The sequence below is a fragment of the Kogia breviceps genome, chromosome 3 (assembly GCF_026419965.1).
Source record: "Kogia breviceps isolate mKogBre1 chromosome 3, mKogBre1 haplotype 1, whole genome shotgun sequence".
NCBI classification, from domain to species: Eukaryota; Metazoa; Chordata; class Mammalia; order Artiodactyla; family Physeteridae; genus Kogia; species Kogia breviceps.
Window position 1 is genome coordinate 155,086,729 of NC_081312.1, and position 23,236 is coordinate 155,109,964.

Consider the following 23,236-nt stretch of genomic DNA (forward strand, 5'->3'; position numbering starts at 1 on the left):
TTTCTCAGGACAGACTCACTGCTCTTGCTAGTTGGGAAAAGACTACTTCTCTCCCTGGATGTGGCAGCCCCGCTCCCCTCTCTTTTCAAACCTGGCTGCGCGACTGAGCAATGGCACAGCCTGGGTGGAGGCTGAGGGCTCCCTCGATTCACCCAGGGAGGCTCTCACTTGAAGGGGAAGCGGCTGGTTCTCTAACACCAAAGGGGAGAATTCACTTGGCTGTACATAAATACAATGAACACAAGACTCCCAGTGGCGGCTGTTTCACCTGCATCCCTGGATGCCTCCCTGCCTTCCTGGAAGCCCCTCTGTGCAGGAGGCTGTGTGCCTCTCGGTAACTTCTCTTGCAGAGGTGTGCTCCATGAGGAATGGAAAACCCAATCATTCAGTGCCATTCCTAGGCCGGCCTCTTGCAGACTTGCAAAGCTGGGTACACTCAAGTTCTGGACCCTTTCCCAACAAGCTGTTACTCCGGACAACGCAGGACAGGTCCTGAGACAAGGGGAGGTAAGGACAGGAAGAGAAAAGAGTCTGGGTCTGGTGACGGGATGGGTGCCCTGCCCTAGCTGCAGGGCCCGACTCCAAAGGAAGCCTCAGGAAACGCAGGCACAGGGGCTGCACCAACCATCTAAGTCCTACATCTGGAAACTGATTCTGTACCTTGAAGACGGGCAGAGACACGCCTGAGCAGGCCAGGTCCGTGTCCCAGCAGAATACGTCCCAAGCTGGAGGACAAACTCCACCTCCCCTCTCGGATGTGCCCTGCGGGTTCCCTGCCCTCAGCCATCCTAGCATCGCCCAGCTCCCTCTCTAGCTTCAGGCCCTGACCTGGACCCCTGCTCTCTCCCCGTCTGAGCCCGCCCTCAGCTGTGGAGACCTTCCAGGGCTCTCAGCGCAACACGGCCTTGGCCCTGGCCCTGGACTCTGGCTGGCTCTGCTCTGTCCATGAAGACAGTGCAGAGTGGCAGGTCTGGCCGAAGACAGGGGGCGGTGGGTGGGACTCAGATATCACGCAGTGACTCAGGTCGGAAGGAGGGCAGGCAAAGAGAGACGGAAGCCCAGGCTAGGAGCTGGAGGGAGCGTGGGAGGCTGCTCTGAGAGGCTGCTGCGTATCCTGCCTTCGGGCGGGCTTCACCCTCCTTCAGATGGATGGGGGGGGAGCGTCAGCAGGTCCAGCCTGAAGGAAATGAAGAGGAGCATGAAGCAGAGGAACTGGGAGAACACAGCCCTACCTCCGCTGAGGTTCAGATCTGAAGGAGCGCCATGCATAGCTGGGGGAGGGGCAAGCAAAACCCACCCCACCCACTGGGCTGCAAGACCCAGTCCTGGGGTCGTGACACTGTCGACTCACGCTGCAGGGTGACCCACAGTTATACAGAAGGAACAACACCGAGTCTCTTTGCTTCCCGGCACTGTACACTGAGCACATTCTGCATTGTAGCCAAGTTGATCATGAAAGCAGGCTGATGGGTCCAAAGGGATCCACTGGGGTGCAAATGCATGACAGGACGGGATGAGCTGTGTGACTTGATTCAACAGGACAAGTCGGGGCCATTGAGGGGGTGCCTCCAGCTCTCCCCAGTCCAACTCACTTCTGGTGGAAGAAACTTGCCAGTGACAATCCAGGCAGCAACAAAAGGTCACCAAAGGCCCTAGATCATCAGCTTTTTAAACATAATTTGGGTAGAGATGGAACTAGGGTTAGTGGATCATCTCTCCCTATTGGTTTGCTGCCTAAACATCTCCTGAATCTCCGACTCCCCTCCACCTCCTGTACTGGGTTGAATAGTAGGTCCGCAGAATGCACATCTACCCAGAACTCGTGAATGTGACAATATTTGGAAATAGGTCTTTGTAGCTATAACCAAGTTAAGATGAGGTCATACTCTATCAGGGTGTCTCCTAATTCAGTACATCTGGTATCCTTGTAAGAAGAGGGAACTCTGGACACAGAGACACACACACCATGTGACGAGAAGGCAGAGATGAAAGTGATGTGTCTACAAGTCAAGGAACATCAGGGATTGCTGGCCACCATCAGAAGCCGAGAGAGTCTCCCCCAGAGCCTACGCGAGGACTCGACCCTGCTGACATCTTGATTCCGGACTTCTGACCTCCAGAATTGTGAGAGAGTAAATTCCTGTTGGTTTAAGCTGCCCAGTTTGTGGTAATTTGTGACTGCATCTCAAGGAAATTAAGACATCATCCTAACCCCTGACGGCATCACCGCCCCAGGATATTTCCCACACCCTCGTTACCCTGACTCCCCCCACCCAGGCTGGCTCCCACACAACATGTTCTCCACTCTGTAGCTGGAGTGAGCTTCTCACAAGCACCACGGCTCCCGGGACTCCTCTGGTTGAAAACCTGCAGTGGTCTGGGTACTGACTGCGCTGGGACTGAGCATCCACTCTCCTCACCCTCCACTGTCTCCTCGGGTAACATTTAGCTCCCAGGTGTCACTAAGCCTCATTCACTCACAAGAGCCCACTCCAACCTGCCCAGATGAGCTAGGTCCTATGTTATTTGTTCTCCATGCCCCCGCTGGACTTTTCCTCCTTAACACTTGTCATGGTGTGTTGTGTGTGTTACATGTGATTATTTCTTTGCTGTCTCTCTTCCCCACTAAACTTTAACCTCCAGGAGAGCCAGGCTGCATCAGTTTTGTTCAGCACTATATCCCCAACACTCAGCCCAAAGTGAGTTAGTACTCAATAAATATGTGCTGGATGAATGAATGAATGAATGAATGAACCAACGGAATAAAGAGAGAAAGAGAGTAAGCACATCTTCACCCGCCTCTCCTCCTCCTGAATGTGTGATGGATGATCTCAAGCACAGGGTGGTGGGCTTCCCTGGTGGCGCAGTGGTTGAGAGTCCGCCTGCCGGTGCAGGGGACACGGGTTCGTGCCCTGGTCCGGGAGGATCCCACGTGCCGCGGAGCGGCTGAGCCCGTGAGCCATGGCCGCTGGGCCTGCGCGTCCGGAGCCTGTGCTCCGCAACGGGAGAGGCCACAGCAGTGAGAGGCCCGCGTACCGCAAAAAAAAAAAAAAAGCACAGGGTGGGAGGGGGAAGCCATCCTTTCATAACTGGGCAAAACTCAGAAAGGTCAAAGTCTACCCACCTTCCTTTCTCAACAGTGCCAAAATCCTAAGACACGTTTTATAGTGGTAAGAAGAGAAATAAAGCAAGCAAGACAGATAGTTTGGAAAACTACTGATCCACATCAGTGTTTAAATATAATTTTCAGGGGCTTCCCTGGTGGCGCAGTGGTTGAGAATCCGCCTGCCGATGCAGGGGACACGGGTTCGTGCCCCGGTCCGGGAGGATCCCACATGCCGCGGAGCGGCTGGGCCCGTGAGCCATGGCCACTGAGCCTGCGCGTCTGGAGCCTGTGCTCCGCAATGGAAGAGACCACAACAGTGAGAGGCCCGTGTACCGCAAAAAAATAAAATAAAATAAAAATTAAAAATAAATATAATTTTCAGTTATTTAAAAGTGAATGAAATCTCCACAATTCTCAAACACCAGCATTAATACTATCCCATATGTCCTGTTGTGCATGCTTCAACACAATCCTGTAGGGGGCATATTATTGTCTGCATCTACAGGTGAGGAAACTTAGCCCGGGGAGATTAAGTCATTCACCCAAAATAAAGGGCCATGAACCGAACTGTCACCAGGTCCATCTGACTCCAAGCGCAGGGATGCTTCCACGACCCCCAGTGGTCTCCCCTTGGCCCCCGTGCCCACCCCATCTCACCCCTCAGCCGCCCTGGTGAGCACACATGCAGGCTGGGGTGAGCTCTCTCTGCTCTCCCTGCTGGCAGGGAAGCTGGCCGTCCAGCCACAATCTGCGACGCGTGTGAAAACAATGCCCAACGCCTTCATCCGCGGTGACACAGGAGTGATAATGAACCCAGCAACCCAAGCTGGAAATCTGTCCGGATCCATGAAATATCTTTCAACATAAAATATGTGAGAAAAACACAAACAGTTCAGCAGCAACAACATGCTTTGTATGTAGCAAAGCAAAACAAGGCAGGTTGTATAAATATTTAACAATGAGAAAGAACTGAACTGGCGCCAGAGAAACATCTGGGATAACAGATCTAAGTAGGTTGCGGTTTCTAGTGGAAAAGTCACTAGGAAGACATGAAACTAACCAGCCCGTGATTCTCCGATTGGACTCTCACGTGCATTTACCAAGCACCTCTGCCGACCCAACTCTAAACACTGTTTCCGGTGGCCTAAGTGTTTACTACACAACTGGGCAATTTTTAAGGAGTCTGAATCAAATAAACATGCTTTGCTTTCCACTAAAACACTTTATTTCTATTTCAAACAGCAGAAACCCAATAACAGTGTTAATAGTTGACTCAGATAAAATAAGGATTTTTTTTTGGGGGGGGGGCACATTTGTCTATGTTACCTAATATGGCAAGAAAGGGACTGATGAATGTGTTGAGGAGTTCAGCCTGGCGTTAGTCCAAAGACTAAGTGTGGCTATTCCAAAGAAAATAAGCTATAGATTTGCAAGTATGGTTTTCATGAAGTTACCTTCATGACTGACATTTGGAAACAGACTATACTTTTCCAGAGCTGATATCACAGGGGTGGACTTCATGGGACCCCTGGGGGACCAATGATTGGCCTGACATTCTTCCCGGAAGGACCCAACTGCGTGGCTGAGTCCAACACAATTTCATCCGTGCCCCCCTTTGCAAAGTGTTACGAAGGAGGCCCTGCTGCCTTGGGTGGGTGAGGCTGAACGCTGACTACCGTCAGCCCTTTTCCCAGGCGGGCCTGCTGTCCTCTGTGGCGTCACGCGTAACTGGTTTGTTTCTGCTCCGGAGCCCGCCCTCAGCTCCTTGCTCTCCTCCTCTTCTGCAGGGGAGGATGCCAACTGCCAACCCTGCAAACCTCCTCCTGACCTTGGTGGAGAGTCTACCGTGTGTGGACTGTAGGGCGAGGTCCCAGGGCTGCAGGCTGCTCTGTGCATGCCCATGCCCCTGCCTGGCCAGCCGGTGCCCTGGGCATCCAGCCTCCAAGGGCTGCTCCTCCAACTGCTCTCCCCAGAGGCCTGGCCTCGGGCCCGAGAGCTGGGCAAATCCAAGCCGGGCAGCAGAGGTTGCTGGGGCCAATCCCACCACTTCCTGCCGGTCCCAGCAGTCGAAGGATGTCCCTGACCCCAGCAGCTGCAAGACCCCAACCACAACCTGCTAAATTCTTTCGTTCAGGGCTTCTCAATCTAGAATGTGCATATAAATCCCTTGGGGATCTCATTAAAATGTAGCTCTTGAGTCAGTAGGCCCAGGGAGCCTGTGATTTCTAAGATGCTCCTAGGAGATGCACGTGCAGCCCAGGTTCACATCCACTAAAGTGGTAGAAAGGTGCTCTAAGAATGTAAGAGTTTGTTATAGTTATTAATAGTTCACTGTTAGGGTTGAGTGAGAAAATAAAAGGAAAACGTGCGATGGGTCCCACAGGCATCCCCTCCTGCGGACGAGCAGGGAGACTGCACGGCAGATGCAGCATCTTTAACCTCTCCCAGAAACAGCGTGATGACAGGTCGGCCGGCAGAGCTGGCTGAGCACGGCTTCCTGGTGAGCTGCTATCTGTGCCCTGACCACGGCCCGGACAAATCCTGTGATCCAAGGCTGAAAGTATCTCTGGACTTCAGCGAAGCTCTCAGGGAGATAGGGAAGCTTAATCACAGCTGATTGGGACATGTGAATCATGCACAGAAGCTTTCCAGCCAAAGGCCTCAGGGACCGACCTGGCTGGGGCTCTCCCCAAATTATCACAAATAATTTGGAACAATTAAGAAATGGGGGTCCATTCATTCAACAACAGCTGGAAATTCCTGTCGGTGATTGGGAAGGAGAGGCTGCATCCCAAACGACCTTTCTATGGCCATGCAAAACACGTATTTGTTGAATGAATGAATAAATGATTTTTAAAAAGTAGTGACTGGATAAAGAAAGAGGGGGAAAGAGGAAAGAAGGAAGGAAGAGAAAGGAAAGAAGGGAGGGAGGGAGGAAGGAAGGAAGGAAGGAAGGAAGGATGGAGGGAAGGTTGGTTAATCCAGCCTTGGCTTACACTCTTTGTGTCTTTGGACAGTTCTAACTATTGCAAAGTTCTGCCCTATACTGAACCAAAAGGCTGACCCAATTCTCTGAAGGAAGAGTCAAGCAGAAACAGAGCCACAGAAGAGCAAAGTGGGGAAATGGGCCAAATAAACCTAGTCTTGACGAGGCCATGGGTTATCCTCTTCCACGTTCACTTTCAAGCTGGGGCCGCAGGGCACTTCCTGCGCAGCACAGTGTCACTGACAAGGCGTTTCCAGTTTCTGCTCGCCAGGATCAGGGCTTTCCAGAGTTCAGCAGCCACAGTGGTGGTGAGTGGGTGGGGTCTTGGGATAGATCATGGAAGACACAGAGAAGGACTCGCTCTCTCTGCACTCTCCAGGGCGGTTCGCTGCCCTGCTTGCCCTCTGACCCCACCCCTTGGGCACATCCAGTTATAGTCAGAGGCTCTGCTACCACCTGGAAAGCCTGGGCCTCTCCTTGGTTCCTCTCTCCTTCCATACAGTGAGCTGGGGCTCAGGTCACTCCAAGACCCACAGTAACTATTTCTGCAGCCCCTCCCTCCATCAAACTTTTACCTGATCACTGCCCTCCTTCATACCTGACACTGGCTCCCTCTTCAGCTCAGAATCCTGTAACCCCAATATCCCCAGCATTCCCAGTAAGAGGAGAAGGTGCCCCCTGTTCTCCAGGAGAACACCCATCCTTCCCCATGGGCATGACTTCTAACGACTGGAGCCTGGCTCTCCCAGCCAGGGCCAACTTTTAGTGACTGCCCTAATTTCCTCTGGGAAATCACATCTTCCCTAACTCTTGGGTCCAAGTGCCTTGGATGGAGAAGCTGGCCTCACACCCTGGCTTAGACTCCCTAGCCACTGGAATAGGGCAGGGCAGGTGTCCCAAGCTGATCCAAGAGAGCCAATCCTGGGACATTTGCTGGAAGTACTGGGAAGGCTAACAGTTTCTGCTGGTGTTGCAAAGCTAGTAGAACATAAACTTAGAGCTTCTAGTAAACACCTTTTTTTGTTACATGAGGAGAGCCTGGGTGAGAATCAACCCTGCCTGGGAGCAGCCCCACTTCTGGCTATAGTGTATATCCAGAAGAACTGCAAGCAGGATCTCAAAGAGCTATCTGCACTCCCACGTTCACTGCAGCATTGTTCACAATAGCCAAGATACAGAAACAATCCAAATGCCCACTGACAGATGAATGGATAAAGAAAATGTGGTATATACATACAATGGAATATTATCCAGCCTTAAAGAAGTTAGCCTTATCATTTGCGACAATAGGTTTGAACCTAGATGACAGTATGCTAAGTGAAATGTCACAGAAGGACAAATACTGCCTGATTCCTCTTATAGGAGGTGACTAAAGTAGTCAAACTCATCGAGGCAGAGAGAGGAATGGTGGTTACCAGGGGCTGGGGGGAAGAGGAAATGGGGAGTTTGTGCTTAATGGGTATAAAGTTTCAGTTATGCAAGATGAGTACATTCTAGAGATCTGCTTTCAATACTGTACCTATGGTTAATGATGCAGTAACGTGCACTTTAAAATGGAGTAAGGAGGGCTTCCCTGGTGGCGCAGTGGTTGAGAGTCCGCCTGCCGATGCAGGGGATACGGGTTCGTGCCCTGGTCTGGGAAGATCCCACATGCCGCGGAGCGGCTGGGCCCGTGAGCCATGGCCCCTGAGCCTGCGCGTCCGGAGTCTGTGCTCCGCAACGGGAGAGGCCACAACAGTGAGAGGCCCGCGTACAGCAAAAAAAAAAAAAAAAAAAAATGGAGTAAGGAGAGATCTCGTGTTCAGTGTACTTAGAAAAAAAGAAAGAAAAAAAAAGGAGAGAGAGAAAGATGAAGGGAGGAAGGGAGGAAGAAAGGAAGGAAGAGAGGAAAAGAAAAAGAAAAAAAGCCACGAAAGAACACAAGGAACTTTCTGGAGGTGAAGGATGCCAAGGCCACCATCCAGTGTCTGCTCCAGGGACATTTCTGTCCAAATGTGGTTCACTTTGCCCCTTTAAACATTGCCAGACACATTAAGACTTCCCACAGACAGAAGTGTCCACCCAACTCTGGTGAGCCCGCTAGCTAAACCCTTGACCCGGAGCCTGACCTGCCCTTGACCGTCACTTCCCCCACCAACTGCCCCAGCTGGGTCTCCTGACTGGTTTCAAAAAGCCACATCCTGTGTTCAAACACTGAAGTCTGGAAAAAGACAGCTCTTTCCACAGAAGGTGATTTCAGTTGTCAAACCAACACTTCCTGGCTGCTTTATTTCCCTTTCACATCCCTCCCAGATATTTAACTTTACAAGGTGCGTTCCCAAGGATTTCTACAGGGAGTTCTCTAATTCACCCCAGGCTGGGGGATGGCAGAGCAGGTCTTTCTTCGCATCTGTTTCAGCGCAGTTGTTTTACAAGTACGGTCACGTGTCACCATTTCAGGAGACACGGAGGTAAGCACAATGTAGGCTCTGTCCTCACACCTTAATCCTTTATCTTCTCCCTCCTTTTCATGTATCGTTGATAACCAACACTGAGAAAATGACTATTATCGTTCAGAAACAGTGGTACTGCTGTCACTTTTGACAACTTCTGATTCAGTCTTATCACAGGTGTTATGGATTGGACTGTGCCCCCCTAAATTGATATCTTGAAATCCTAGCCCCCCAGAACCTCAAAATGTGACTGTATTTGGACATGGGGCCTTTAAGGAGGTGAATAAAGTCATATAAAGTCAAAAGAGTACAGCCCTAATCCAGTAGGTCTGGTGTCCCTATAAGAAGAAAGAGGGAGTGGGACTTCCCTGGTGGCACAGTGGTTAAGAATCCGCCTGCCAATGCAGGGGACATGGGTTCAATCCCTGGTCTGGGAAGATCCCACATGCCGCGGAGCAACTAAGCCCGCATGCCACAACTACTGAGCCTGCACTCTACAGCCTGCAAGCCACACCTACTGAGCCCACGCTCCTACAGCCCGTGCTCCGCAACAAGAGAAGCCACTGCAATGAGAAGCCCGCGCACCGCAACGAAGAGCTGCCCCTGCTCGCTGCAACTAGAGGAGGCCTGCGCGCAGCAACGAAGACCAAATGCAGCCAAAAATAAATAAATAAAGAGGGAGAGAGACCAGGGATGTGTGGACACAGAGGAAAGTCCATGTGAGCACAGAGTGAGAAGGTGGCCGTCTACAGGCCTGGGAGAGAGGTCTCACCAGAAACCAAGCCTGTCAACACCTTGATCTTGGACTTCCAGCCTCCAAAACTGTGAGGAAATAAGTGTCAGTTGTTTAAGCCACTTAGTCTGTGGTATTTTGTTATGGCAGCCCTAGCAGACTACTACAGTAAGCAAAGCACTGCCACATTTGCTCACCCGGCTTCTGCTGAACGCCTACTGCATGCTAAGTACTGAGCAAGACTCTGCAGGCAGACACAGGAGTGAATGAGAATCCAGTAGCTCTCAGTGTGGCAGGAAGAACACCACTGCACAAACAGATCTATCACAAGGTGGAATGCAAGTATTATGGTATAAGTCAGCTCTACTATAACACTTGTTTTGAAAATGCAAATCTGTTCCAATGCCATTGATACATTGGGGGACAATCTGAGCAGAATGTGAATTTTGTGTTTGCTTATGCATGATTTCATTTGCAAGAAATACCAGATGAACACAGAAAACTGCACCCAGCTGAACTGAGCCACCTAGGAATTCACAAAATGCACACATTCAGGCACACAGCCGCCGCCTCAATTTACCGTGTGTGTTATGAGCCATACCTGTCCAACATCTGTGTTACAGTTTTTGATTCCTGCCTGATTTCACATGACTGTCCTTGCACCATTTCACAGGAATACCCAAGTGGCAGCCCTTCTGAGGCTCACTTCCACAAGTAAACTTCAAGTCAGTTTCAAGATCAAGTGCCATATTTACGGTAATATTTATAAATTTCTTAACCATTGAATGTGTCAAGCTGTGCTCCCATTTTTATCAGGTTCCTAGTTTTGTTCTTACCTGTCACTGACAAATTTTTGAGTGTTCTGTTCCTAGCCCACTTTCTCCCACTAAGCCCTGTGGGTTTTGTTTCATGATTCTGTTTACTGCAGTGATTTTTATGACATGTATTTTGTGTTAGAGCAGAGCTGACTGTATTTAAATGTCTCAATGAGAAATTTCATTTCTGGTAAGTAAGGTCTGGGAAATCAGTGCCTATAATCAGGTTCACAAATAATCATGCACTTGAGGCATATAACCCTCATTTCAGAGCATGTGGTTGTGACGAATGTGTCAACAGTGCCTCCTAGGGGCGACATGCTCTAATTGCAAGTAAAATATAGGAAAAAAATGATGTATTAAAAATGAAGTTTTAGGGCTTCCCTGGTGGCGCAGTGGTTGAGAATCTGCCTGCCAACACAGAGGACATAGGTTCAAGCCCTGGTCTGGGAAGGTCCCACATGCCACGGAGCAACTAAGCCCGTGCACCACAACTACTGAGCCTGCGTGTCTGGAGCTTGTGCTCTGCAACAAGAGAGGCTGCGACAGTGAGAGGCCCGCACACTGCGATGAAGAGTGGCCGCCGCTCGCCACAACTAGAGAAAGCTCTCGCACAGAAACGAAGACCCAACACAGCCAAAAATCAATCAATCAATCAATAAAATTTTTTTAAAAATAAATAAAAATGAAGTTTTAAAACATTACAGGATGAATGAAACTATTACACAAGCTAAGTCAAACATATCCTTCACCTGTAGGCAATTTTTTCTGACCTCCAGCTTCCTGCTATGTTTAATGAAAGAAATTTTTCTCCAGGGAAAAGTCTTGAGAGAGAGGGCGCTACACTGACCTGTCATTGAGTTTTCTGAGGTGCACAGCTGCTCTCTCAGCTTCTCCACATCGTCAGGATGCACCTGTTCATAGAGGGTGCTCCCAAACCACTCTGACTGGGGCTGGTTCAGCACGGGGGTAACGGAGTCAGACACATAAATCACTCTCCCCGTCTCAGCCGCCACTACAAACAGAAATCCATCAGCCGCTTCAAGGATGAGATGCTTCAGTTCCTGGGAAGAAAAAATCATGATTAGGACCAAGCATGGCCAAACCCAGGCCGATTAAATAGTCTTATTAGCAACCTTCAACTTTTATTCAGAAATTCATTGTGATACACAAACAGTTTTGGGGCTTTTGTTTGTTTGTTTTGGGAAAATGAGCTGTGAAAATGCACAAAGCTTATACTAGCCCTAAGATACAGCTACTCCAAACACTGTTAACCCTGTCTTAACCAACCCTCTCTTAGGGAGAGAGGAAATTTCCAGCCCAGGGGAATGAGAGACCAAGAAGCGATCACCAGAAGGTGTTGGGTTGTCAGAGGTGTGAACGGCCTCACCTACATATTCAAACTGCAGTCATGTCATTGGAGCAGAAGGGCCCGGTATACACGGGGCTCATGGAAGGGAGGGAGGGACCATGGGAAAGTGGGAGGAGAGAAGCAAAGGCACCAGGTTTCTCCCCAGCCACCACCTGCCACACTCAGAGTGCACTCATTCTTCTTCTCTTCCTTCCTGTCTGAGCTGAATGCTGGCGGCGGATATAAGAGTAGCACCTTACATCTGTATGTCTGTCAAACTTCCAGGACTCCTTGACAGCCAACATCTCAACAGACTCTCAGAGTAATCCCAGAAGGTGGCAGGGCACCTAGCATTGTCCATGTCACTTTACGGTGAGAAGAGAGGTTGACTGCACCAGCCCTGGAGTCACACTTACACAGCTCATGACTGTCCGTGAAGGCAGGAAGGCAGCTGCTTGGGATCAACGAATGGGTGGCAGGAAGCCTGGCCATTATCCCGAGAGGGACATAGAGGGGGCAAAGTCAACTCTGTTAAAACGTCTTCTCTTTGCAGGGCCTGCAGGCAGCTCAGGTGTGGCTACCTGCCTTGTCATTCTCACATCAAGCTCAGGAGCCCTTTCCTGCTGAATGAAAGGAGCTCTGTTCCTGCAGGAGTTGGGGGACTATCTCTTCCCCATGAGCTGGGGTCCACAGCCACCCCTCGAACAACCTCACACACTGCTCAGGGCCCAGAGAACAAAGGGATCCTTCCAGTCAGTGGTTGGCAAACACTTTTTGCTGGGAATCCTTTGTTCACGTGTAATCTTAGGTGGAAGCCCTGCTGTAACACAGAGTAAGGGCCATCTGCATGGAGGCAAAAGACGTGGGGTCTAGAACATCTGACGCCACCCTCAGTGCCCATCCCTAGCGGGCTCCAAAAGCCCGAAAATTAGAAAATGTGAGTCTGCTGGGGGAGCAGAAACTGGGGAGATTTGCCAGTGTCTCTGAGCCCTTGGCTGAGTCAGAACTGTAACATCCTCTGCCTGGGAATCTAGGGTGGAAGCAGGCTGTACAAGCATTTTTCTAAGGAAAAGTTTATTTTGTCCATTTCTCTTGCTTGGCACTTCTGCTGTTCCATGTCTCTTAGATGCTTACTCAGTTCAGAAGATGGGGTCAGCGGCTTTACTTTCAGTATGCAGAAGATCTTCCCAACGGGAAGGACTGTAAAAAATGAAACAGGTTGTCTGGGAAAGTAGAGAATGCTCTGTCTCTGGAGGAGAGGAAGTGGACGCTGATGACTCCATGTAGGTTTTCACAGTTTCAGCCCTTTTGCAAGGACTGTGGGAAGGGCTTATGGAACAGAGCCTCACCCTCATCACGGGTCCCTCTTTCTACACACTCCTCCCCAGTTTTTGTCTTCTGGGAGCACATCACTCATTACCAAGGTCCTGTGCCCTGAATCCAGAATGAGCCTTGCCTTTATTCTCCAGTTAAACCAACAGTTAGGTCTAAAGGCACGGATTGTAGCATAAAAGGAGGCCATCGACTATGGCCCTTCCGCTTCACCGTGCAAGTCTGGGCTCCCTACTGAACATCTTCGGCTGCCGTTTCTTCACACGTTTTATTCAGTGCGATTTTGTGAGGTTCAGTGAGATCTTACACGTGAAGGACTTAGTAAGGGCTTGGCACACAGTAGGCGCTTGACACATGTAGCTCTTGTTGGCATCAACAACCTACCTGGGAACCGAGAGAGAAAGATGGGGAGGACTCATGTAACTTGCATAACTGCCTTCTCTCTTCTCTTCACTTTCTTAATCCCCAGTCACTTACAGGCAAAGAGATTAATAATGTCAAATATGGACCCTGGCAGGTCCATGTAAGGATTAAAGAAATGCAGAGAAAAAGCTTTTCACGATCCTAGTGGTCAGGAGGTGCATAGTGCATTTCTGTCTGCTCACCTGCCAGCTCTCCATCCTTCATTCCACTGCAGCCCCATGTTAAGCATTCTCTTCTGCTGCCTCCCTGGCCTGTCTCCACAACCCTGCCAGGTGGGAGCCATCACTGAGGTCCTTTTACAGAGGTGGAAAGAGGCTGGGCCCTGGGCCCTGGACCACCGGGCCCCGTGGCCTCCCAGCGAGGGTCACTCCGCTGCCACCCCTCCTCACACCTCGAGGTGAGGAACACGTGGGCCGTGGGATGACCCAAGCCCTTGCTAAAATGCCTGCCACACAGGAATACGCGTTAGCGCCTCTCCCCTTGCTCTTTTTCTAAACCTAAGTCCTGTGACATGAACAGATTCTTCATACTGGCAGAATAACCGATTCTGTCTCTGGACACGCCTTCCTCACCCGTTCCTCCAAGGCTCTGTGCTCACTGGTCTGCTCGTGTCGAATCCCTTCCTCTCACCTGTTTCTGTACATCTTCTGGGGCTCCTTCACAGCCCGCCAGGGCCAGCTCTCTTCCGAGAAGCCCCCGACGAGACCTAACACTTCCTACCTGCACCCCCGACAGCACATCACTTTCCTTTCCCCTGCCTGCACCATGTACAGAGTGCTCTCAAGTCCATCGTCTCCTTTATCCTGCGGTACCCCTCAGAGTCAGGAAGGCAGAAAGCTCATGTTCATCCACAGATGAGCACACAGAAGCTGAGAGCACCTGAGGATCTGCGCTACTACTGACCAGCATGGAGAAGAACCATGACCCAGAACAAGGGCCTTCCAGCGCAGGGAACGGTCAAGTTACAAAATACTTCCCACTGACCATTTCCCGGGCTTGCTCCTCCCGACTATGCAGCTACTAGTACGGCTGTTAAATATATGGCTTTGGGGTCTGGCCAACCTGTGTCAACTCCTGGCCCCTCCACTGAGCAGGGGACTGACGCCTTCTAAGCCTCCACTTGCTCATCTCTAAAGCAGGGATGAATTACAGCGGCTTCCTCCTCGGGTAAGAATAAGGATTGAATGAAATCCTGCACAGAAAGATCTGACTTTGACCCGGCTCAGGGCAGAGGCCTAAATGCCGGCTGTTAGGATCCTTGCCTCTATGATTGTTGTGACGGCTACCAGAACTTTGATCACCATCATGATCACCACCGCTATTCTACCACAGAAGAACTGTGGTTTTGCTTGGCTTTTTCCTGTGTTAGCATGCTAAGCACAATGGTTGTTGTTTTTTTTTTTTTTTTTTGAGTGATGCCTTATTAAGGTACATGGGAAATTTAAAAAGCGGAGCACGCAAAATCAGACAAACACCCGCTGGAAGAGCGTTTCTTAGTGAAGAATGGAAATAAAATTCCCTGGTTTCGTCCCTACCTCAGCCTTTAACCCTGATTCCCCAGGTAGCTTATCTCATCTTGGCAACGCTGTCATTCTCTCCCCTTCTTTTTTTTTTTTTTTTTTTTTTTTTTTTTTTTTTTTTTGTGGTACGCGGGCCTCTCACTGTTGTGGCCTCTCCCATTGCGGAGCGCAGGCTCCGGACGCACAGGCTCAGCGGCCATGGCTCACGGGCCCAGCCGCTCTGCGGCATGTGGGATCCTCCCGGACCGGGGCACGAACCCGTGTCCCCTGCATTGGCAGGCGGACTCCCAACCACTGCGCCACCAGGGAAGCCCTCTCTCCCCTTCTGATGATGCCATTTACCCGGGGAGGAAAGCACGCAGGCGAGGGACGTACGGGGTACCTGCTCCGTCAGGAACGAAGGCTTGTAGGCGCCGTCTGTGGACTTGTTCCCGGTACCCCGCATGGACTTCATGTGCGAGACGGCCATGCGCAGGATGGTGAGCTTGTCCGGCTTCCGGGCCAGCGCGCTGCACGTGGGGACCATGTCAGAGAGCTCGGTGATGTACTGGGTCATCTTGTTCCGCCGCCTCCTTTCAATCTCACTGTGGTTCTCTCTTCCCGAAAGCACGAGATCAGGAGAGGGGGGGAAAGAGAAGGATCAGACCGGGGGTTACCGTCTGACGGTGTAAAACGGCACGTACATCGTTAACGCCAAGCAACCAAGAGACTAGCTCGTAATGGCTAATTCAGTGGCTTTGAACACATCTTGGGCAGAGCAGCTCCCCGACACATTAGCAAGTTTCTTTCTCTGGGGGTGGGGGTGGGGACAGGCTTCTACAGATGCCTCAGACTCACCTCTAAATATGTACTCAAAGCTTTCCACTGTTCCTATGTACCTAAGTACTTTTTAATAAGCATAAAGAATGAAGACATTAGCCTTCAGGCGTCCAAAGTGAACCCAACATGTTTTCCATGTGCACCCAAGGATCTGTACATGCTACGTGCGCGCGCACATACACATGCACACACACCGAACGTAGTTACCATCTGCTCAAATACGTGGTTTACTTTGACCCCCCAGTGAGAAACACATCTAGCCTTGCCATTCTTGGTGTCACTGAACAGACAGCCACGCCACAGACCTACGTCACATCAAGTTGTGAACGAGCCTTCGCACTATGCACAGCACATTTTCTGCAGCTTAGTGACAGAACAGGTGCAGCCCGCTCGCTAAACAACAGAGAGCCAATTAAAAAACCCAGCGCTGCCAGGAATTCTGAAAGCAACCCTCGCTGACGTGTTAAGATGCTAAACTAGCAAAAGGGATGATAGAATGTTTCTGTCTCGAGATTATCACCTCTAGGCTTGAAAGGGAGTAACAGCCAACCCAGTTCGACGACACTGAGACAAAGCTGTCCCTTTGGAAAAAAGAACTGTCTAAAAGTACATCACACGTGCGTTGTAGGATTTAGGGTCTCACAGGTGCTCAAAGTATGAGGGTGACACTGAGAGCAAGAAAGGAACCACCCCAGGCAAGGCTGCCTCACACACTGCATCTGTCCATGGGGCTTCGCACCCCACCCTCCCAGGCTGGGAGCAGGCCCCAGGCAGGCCTGATTACAGGCAGGTGTCACGTGAGCAAGCAAACAAACCAAGGGGGACGAGCTAAGCTGGGCGGCCTGGTGAGCACCTTCTATACAAAAAGCACTGAGCCAGGCGCACAAAGGGGAGAGGACGAAGGAACCAGGGAATGTCCCGCTCCTATCCTAAAGCAGCGAAGTACCAGTTAGGATGGTAAAACATCACCTTGCATAGTAGAAATGAAGGCAGAATGTGATTAAATGCTCCCGGAGGCACGTAGAAAGTAAAGACCCCAGGAGAGAATAAGAGAGGAGAGGGGGAGGTGCTCCTGGGGGCGACAGGGGCTGGAAGGGGTGGGGGAGGGAGCTGGCCCTGATCTGGCAGCAGGTAAAGGGGGTGTACTCTGGAAGGAGGGTCAGCAGGATCAAAGAAAGGGCTGGGGGCTTCCCTCGTGCCACAGTGGTTGAGAGTCCGCCTGCCGAAGCAGGGGACACGGGTTCGTGCCCCGGTCCGGGAGGATCCCACGTGCCGCAGAGCGGCTGGGCCCGTGAGCCACGGTCGCTGAGCCTGCGCGTCCGGAGCCTGTGCTCCGCAACGGGAGAGGCCACAGAGGTGAGAGGCCCGCGTACCGCAAAAAAAAAAACAAAAAAAGAAAGGGTTGGAATCGGGATGAAGCCTTTGTGGGCAGGGGCAGTCCTGGGGCTTGGAGGAGAGGGCCGAGGAACCAGGAACGTGGGAAGTTGGGCTGGTAACAGGGGCCGGGTCTTCCACGCCCCTCAGCTGGCTTCTGGGGAGAGGTTCGGAGGTGGGTGAGTCCTGCGGGGAGGCAGGAGGAGAGGGCAGCTGAGGCCAGCAAGGGGACTCCTGGGGCAAGGGCCCCCCTCCTGCCCACAGTGAGGACCCTTGGAAGCGGACTAGGGAGCACAGGAAAGCCAGAGGCAGCCCAAGCGCTCCCGCTCCACGGGGCGAGGGAGGATGCCCGCTGTTCAGGAGAAGCGGCCCTGGGCTCTCAGGTTACTGGGCAGGGGCTTGTATAGTATGGAGAGAGAAAAGACAACCAAGCAGAGGGGGTCCATCACAGAGACGGGGGGAGTGGGGAGAAGGGGGCCCTTGGTCAGGGGACTCCTGTGCGCCCCCGTCTTCATCACCATCACCCACCTGTGCCCTCCGCACACACCTGTCACAGGTGGCTTGGAGCCGCTGGCCCACTGTGCACTGTGCATCGGGAGGGCCTGGGTGAGCTTGCTCGAGGGCGTGCTCTCCACCCGGCCAGCCCGCACCTCATCGAGGCAGACAGGAGCAGAGATGGTATGCAGAGAACTCTGCCTGGGACCGCTGAAGGGTGTGTCGGACAGAAACTCTGGCCATGCAGGAACAGTACATTATGATGCGGGATGCACATCCCTGCCGGGGGGGCCCTGGACATGCTTCCCTGTATCTCCTGCTCAGAGACACTCCTGAACCCTAACTTGCTCCTACAGCTTGCCGTCTAAGTTCCACCTCCTCAGCTTGATTTTTAGGAGCCCCCCTGCACCCCAAGTCGGGGCGCAGCCACTCTCCCGCCCCCTGTTCCAGCAGGCGCTCAGCTCCTCCCCTCCCCTCACAGCCCAGGAATGCGCTGTCCCCCCTTCCTCGTCTTCAGGGCGGCCCACGGTGAGGGGCTTCTTCCCCTCACACTCAGCCTCCACCAGATCTTTTCTAAATACCTCCCGGTTCTCTTCTACCTTCTCCCGGCCCACGCCCACCGGCTGGCACCACTTCTCACCCCCTCACCTCGCTGCCACCAGCCTCCGCAGCCTGGTCACCCCTCTCATCTCATCGCCCTCAGTTCAGTCTGCGTGCTGTGACTGGGCGGATATTTCTAAAGACGCAAACCCAGCTCTTCCCTTTCCATCCCTTCAGTGATGCCTCAAACCCACAGGGCCAAGTCCAAGCCCCTGGCTAGTTACCACAGCAACCGCGCCAAGACTGGACCAGGGCACGCCTGCTTCTAATCCTATTTCCCAAAGAGCCACAGACCATCTCGCTTTGTAAATGTCTGGGGGGAAGAGTCTTTGTGAAGTTCTTAAACGTGGGTCTAAAGCAATTTCATCACTGCACTGGATAAACCCAACTCATGAGATCAGGTGCTTGACGGAGACATGAGGGCAACTGTTTAAATCCGACTGTATTGACTGATCAGTGCAGAAAATGCTCCAATCATTTCACGAAATAAGACTGAGTTACCAACAGAGGTCAAAATGACGAAGAGCTGCCAGTTACCTAACAACAAGATAAATGAGTGTGGCTATTGAATCTATTAAAATATGTATACGTCTATTCATATACATGTATGTATACATAGTTCCATTTTGAAAGATCACGGAGGCAAGAAACAGGAAAAACACCCTCTTGTAAAAACAGAAGGAAGTGTCCCCAGGACCAAGGCCACCTCCTCCACAGGGTGTGGGCCGATGCGAGGTCTGCTTGGAGGAGCTGCCAGGGGCAGCCTGTGACCTTGGCATCTGAGTTTCGTGTGTCCCACGTGCAGCATCAATAAAGCAATGAGGCCCTCTGTACGCAGGCACAGGGGCAAGGGCTCTGCAGCAGTGACAGCTGAGGACACAGGCACAGCCGTCGGCTGTGACGCCCCTGCTGGGACAAGAGGGCCCCCAGCCTGGCCCAGGAACACGGCTGCAGAAACTAAGGGCAAGAGAGAGGAAGTGCAGCTGCACGCTGCCTTGGGTTTCTCTACCAACTCGGCTCCCAAGGGTGACCTCCTAAGGGTAATCGGAGCACTGAGATACACGTCCATCCCGATTAAATACAAAATAGGGGTGCTTTGGAAATCTCAATAAAGATCTTCCTTCAACTCTGCGGATGGCAGCTGAGTCTCCCATCTCTGGTGGGAAGGGAACGACAGACCTGCACAGGCAGACGGACAGGACGGCTCCACGCTGGGGCCAGGTCTCCCGGTCACCGCAGACCCGAGACACCTGGGGCACCTCAGGGTCTGAGTGCTGGGGGCGGGCAGGCAGGACAGACGCTGACAGACCAGCAGAGGCAACAGAGAGTGGGCAGGCAAGGACACAGTCCCCATGTACAGCGAGTCCCCTACATACAAACCTTCAAGTTTTGAACTTTCAAAAATGCAAACGTGCATCTGGTTCCAGCAGGGAACCTGGGCCATCCACGTCAGACGTGAGTGACATCGCAGCTCGCCCTCCGTCTCCTGTTGCTGACGATCCTTCAGCTCTACCATCTCCCCCCTCCTCGCCCTCCTCCAGCCAGTAACTCTTCTTGCCTGTTCACTCGATGCCAGCCCCTGGATGCCAGCTGTTGTGCTGTACTACTGTACTTTTCAAGCTACTGTACTGTAAGAGTCAAAATGTTTTCTTTATTATTTGTGTGTGTTTGTTTTTATGTAGTATTTGCGTGAAAAGTATGATAAACCTATTCCAGTGCAGTACTAGAGAGCCGATTGTGTTAGTTGGGGACCTAGGCTAACTCCGCGGGACTTACGAACCAACAGGACTTAAAACAAAAGTCCCAAGAAATCGCCAGGAACCTGAGGGCCCCAAGACCCTGCATGACCCTTAGGCAGGCCTGGCTGAGAGGAGCATGTGATAAACCTTAGTCTTCCAGCTGCCTCGCTTTGCTCTTGTCACCAGCTGTGAGCCCTGGGGGTGGCAGACAGCCTGACACCGTCAGGGACACGACCAGCTCCCTCTCAGCTTGGTCGCCCACACGGCCAGGTCCCAAACCTGAGAAGTCAGTGCTGACACCCACCCCCCGCCACTGCCAGCTTAGTAGCTCCACAGGTGACAGGACTGTTGGTAGAGCAGCCCTGCTCCAGGTGGGACCAGGGCCACGTTCCTCTATGACACCTCACCTTCCACAGCCACCTCCTGACACACACACTGCTCTCCAGGCCACCATGGTGTCAACAACAGACCAGCAGGAAACACGCAAAACGCCTCTTCTGTCCACTTGGGTACACACGGCTAAGCAGCAGTAAAGGTCTGATTCGGTAAAGGTCTTCAGCACTTTTGATGCAAAGGAAGCATCCATCCCCTCCAGCCAGGGGGGAGTGAGACTGTGGGAGGAGACCCTTTGCAAAGGTGCAGACCATCTGTCCTTCAGGACTGGGATGGGGAACCATCCTGACCAAGCGGGGAGGATTTTGGGGGGGGGTCCCACATGAGTCCTTGCCGGCTGGCAGCAGCCTCAGGCTCAGACTGGCTCCTCCTCCTGGACACCAGGAGGGAGGACTGTATCTTGCAAGCTTTCAGGGAACACCCTTCCTGTCCTGGCCAGCCCTTCCTGGGTGGCAGGGCAGGGCACCGTGAGAGCTGTGAAGGCCCAAGGAGGGCATTTTGGGCAGCCCCACAGTGACGCTGGCCACAGGCCCTGCGGAGGGGACCCACAGAGGCATATCCAGCGAGGCAGTTTCCCTGGGTTCCAAGGCTTCTGCAGAAGGAGCAAAAGATGTTTCCTCCTTGGGACGGAGGCAGGAACCCCGCCCCCAGGAGCCATCCACGGCGTGGTTTTCTGCAAAGCAGCTGCAAGATACCCTGGTGTTTAGGCTGAAGATAAGGCTCACAAAAAACACAGGGAGGTAGAGTCTGAGAAAGCCCAGGTCCTCCAAAGAGGAGGCCCAGGCCCAGTCTCTGATCACCCCCATTCCGGTGGGACCACTTCCCCCACAGCCTCCCACAGCCTCTCCCACTGGTCACTGCACTGGTCCTCAGGACTGCCCTTTGTGGAAGAGGGCCCTGAGCTCAGAGAGGTACTGACGTACCAGGACTTGAACTAGGCTCCTCGGGAGAGCGCTAACTGGTCCTAGCGTCAGAGCTGGAACGGCTGGGGACACTGACAGGCAAAGATACCTAAGGCTCTATGGGGAAGAAAAGGCCTGGCAGCTTCTAGAGAGACACAGCTCAGGACTACTTACGACTCCAGAAATGATTTCCTCCCCTTCTCTACAAAGTCTGGGGTTATCCAGGTACTGTCATTTCAAATCTAGGTTAGTCTCTGCAGGAGAAAAGCAAGAGGCGCTGGGGTTGCTGAGCAAGGAGAGAAGGGCATCAAAACTGAAGTCAGTGACATGAAAGCCAAACATCTACGAAGGGGTGACTGATGCACATGGGCCTGAGGGCAGAGGACTGGCTCCACCTGAAACACAGTTCACTCCAAAGCGTTCTAACTCTAATCCTAAGCCCAACCCACTGAAATGATGAGAAGGTCTCAAGCTAAACCCCCTAGTAATTTGGTTGCTCGTGGCCTACACCATGCCAGGTTCTACCCAACTTCTCTGCCAGACTTTACTGGTTCATAAGAACTGAGGCTGTCGAAGCCACTATGGAGAACAATATGGAGGTTCCTTAAAAAACTAAAAATAGAGCTACCACATAACCCAGCCATCCCACACCTGGGCATATACCCAGAGAAAACCGTAATTCGAAAGGATGCATGCACCCCAATGTTCACTGAGGCACTATTAGGACATGGAAACAACCTAAATGTCCATCGACAGAGGAATGGATAAAGAAGATGTGGTACATATATACAATGGAATATTACTCGGCCATAAAAAAGAACGACATAATGCCATTTGCAGCAACATGGATGGACTAGAGATTGTCATACTGAGTGAAATAAGTCAGAAAGAGAAAAACAAATATCATATAATATTGCTTATCAGTGGAATCTAGAAAAGAGGTACAGATGAACTTATTTGTAAAGCAGAAATAGAGGCACAGAAGTAGAGAACAAACTATGGACACCAAGGGGGAAAGCGGGGATGGGACAAACTGGGAGATTGGGATTGACATATACACACTACTATGTATAAAATAACTAATGAGAACCTGCTGGATAGCATAGGGAACTCTACTCAATGCTCTGTGATGACCTAAATGGGAAGGAAATCTAAAAAGGAGTGGATATATGTATACATGTGACTGATTCACTTTGCTGTACAGCAGAAACTAATACAACATTGTAAAGCAACTATATTCCAACTAAGGAAAAAAAAAAAGAAAAGAAAATCACAGTCCAGAAAAAAAAGAACTAAGGCTGTTGAGGCAAGGAGAACGTTTGGGAAGGTTGGCAGTGCTCATCTTGGGTGTTTACTCGTCAGTGTCAGAAGGCTCAGCTGAATCTCTCCCTGCTCTAAACGCAGTCCACATGGCCAATCCAGGGTGTCCCCCACAAGGTTACTGATAAGATGAAGTCCAACAATGAAGGGCAATCCAGGCTTCCTTGGTGGCGCAGTGGTTAAGAATCCGTCTGCCAATGCGGGGGACACAGGTTCGAGCCCTCTTCCGGGAAGGTCCCACATGCCGCGGAGCAACTAAGACCCTAGGCCACAACTACTGAGCCTGTGCTCTAGAGCCCATGTGCCGCATCTACTGAAACCCCCATGCTCTAGAGCCCGTGCCCCGCAACAAGAGAAGCCACCGCAATTAGAGGCCCGCGCACCGCAACGAAGAGTAGCCCCCACTCTCTGCAACCAGAGAAAGCCCGTGCGCAGCAACGAAGACCCGACACAGCCAAAAATAATAAATAAATAAAAATAAAGTAGGGGAAAAAAAAAAAAAAAAAGCAATCCTTGCTCCTTCCCGGCTGTCCTCTCTGCATCAGAAGTACTTTGACCATCTTCCCACCTCGAAACAAAATGCTCAGCTCTCTTAGCTAAGATGCACAGACTGAGAATTCTGGGAAATGACAATCTTTTTCTTTTTCTGCCAGGAAAGATCTCTGCGGGACAAGCCCGTGTTGCATAGTTTTCCCTTATCAACGGGGTTTTGATATCAGAGCTCTAAATAAAACATGGTGGTAAATTCAGAGGGAAAGATTAAACTAAAACATCATCACAACCCACAGAGCCAGGAAAAAAAAATGCCCACAAGTGTAAATACTGCACAAAACCAAGAGGAAAATATCAAATTGGGTGTGATGAAAAAGGAAAAGTCAATGCTGTGGAAACTTTCC

The 23,236-nt window shown here is 51.5% G+C and overlaps 1 protein-coding gene across 8 annotated transcripts in view; it reads right to left on the reverse strand.

Moving 5' to 3' along the window:
- Positions 1-23,236, reverse strand: part of ARNT2 (aryl hydrocarbon receptor nuclear translocator 2) — a 202,780-nt gene that overhangs the window by 118,404 nt on the left and 61,140 nt on the right. For all 8 annotated transcript variants that reach the window (XM_059059151.2, XM_067030049.1, XM_067030048.1 and 5 more), the window contains exons 4-5: positions 15,081-15,294; positions 10,923-11,136 (exon numbers count right to left, since the gene is read on the reverse strand). In XM_059059151.2, the coding sequence (XP_058915134.1) occupies positions 10,923-11,136; positions 15,081-15,294 (428 nt within the window). The remainder of the gene's footprint in view (positions 1-10,922; positions 11,137-15,080; positions 15,295-23,236) is intronic.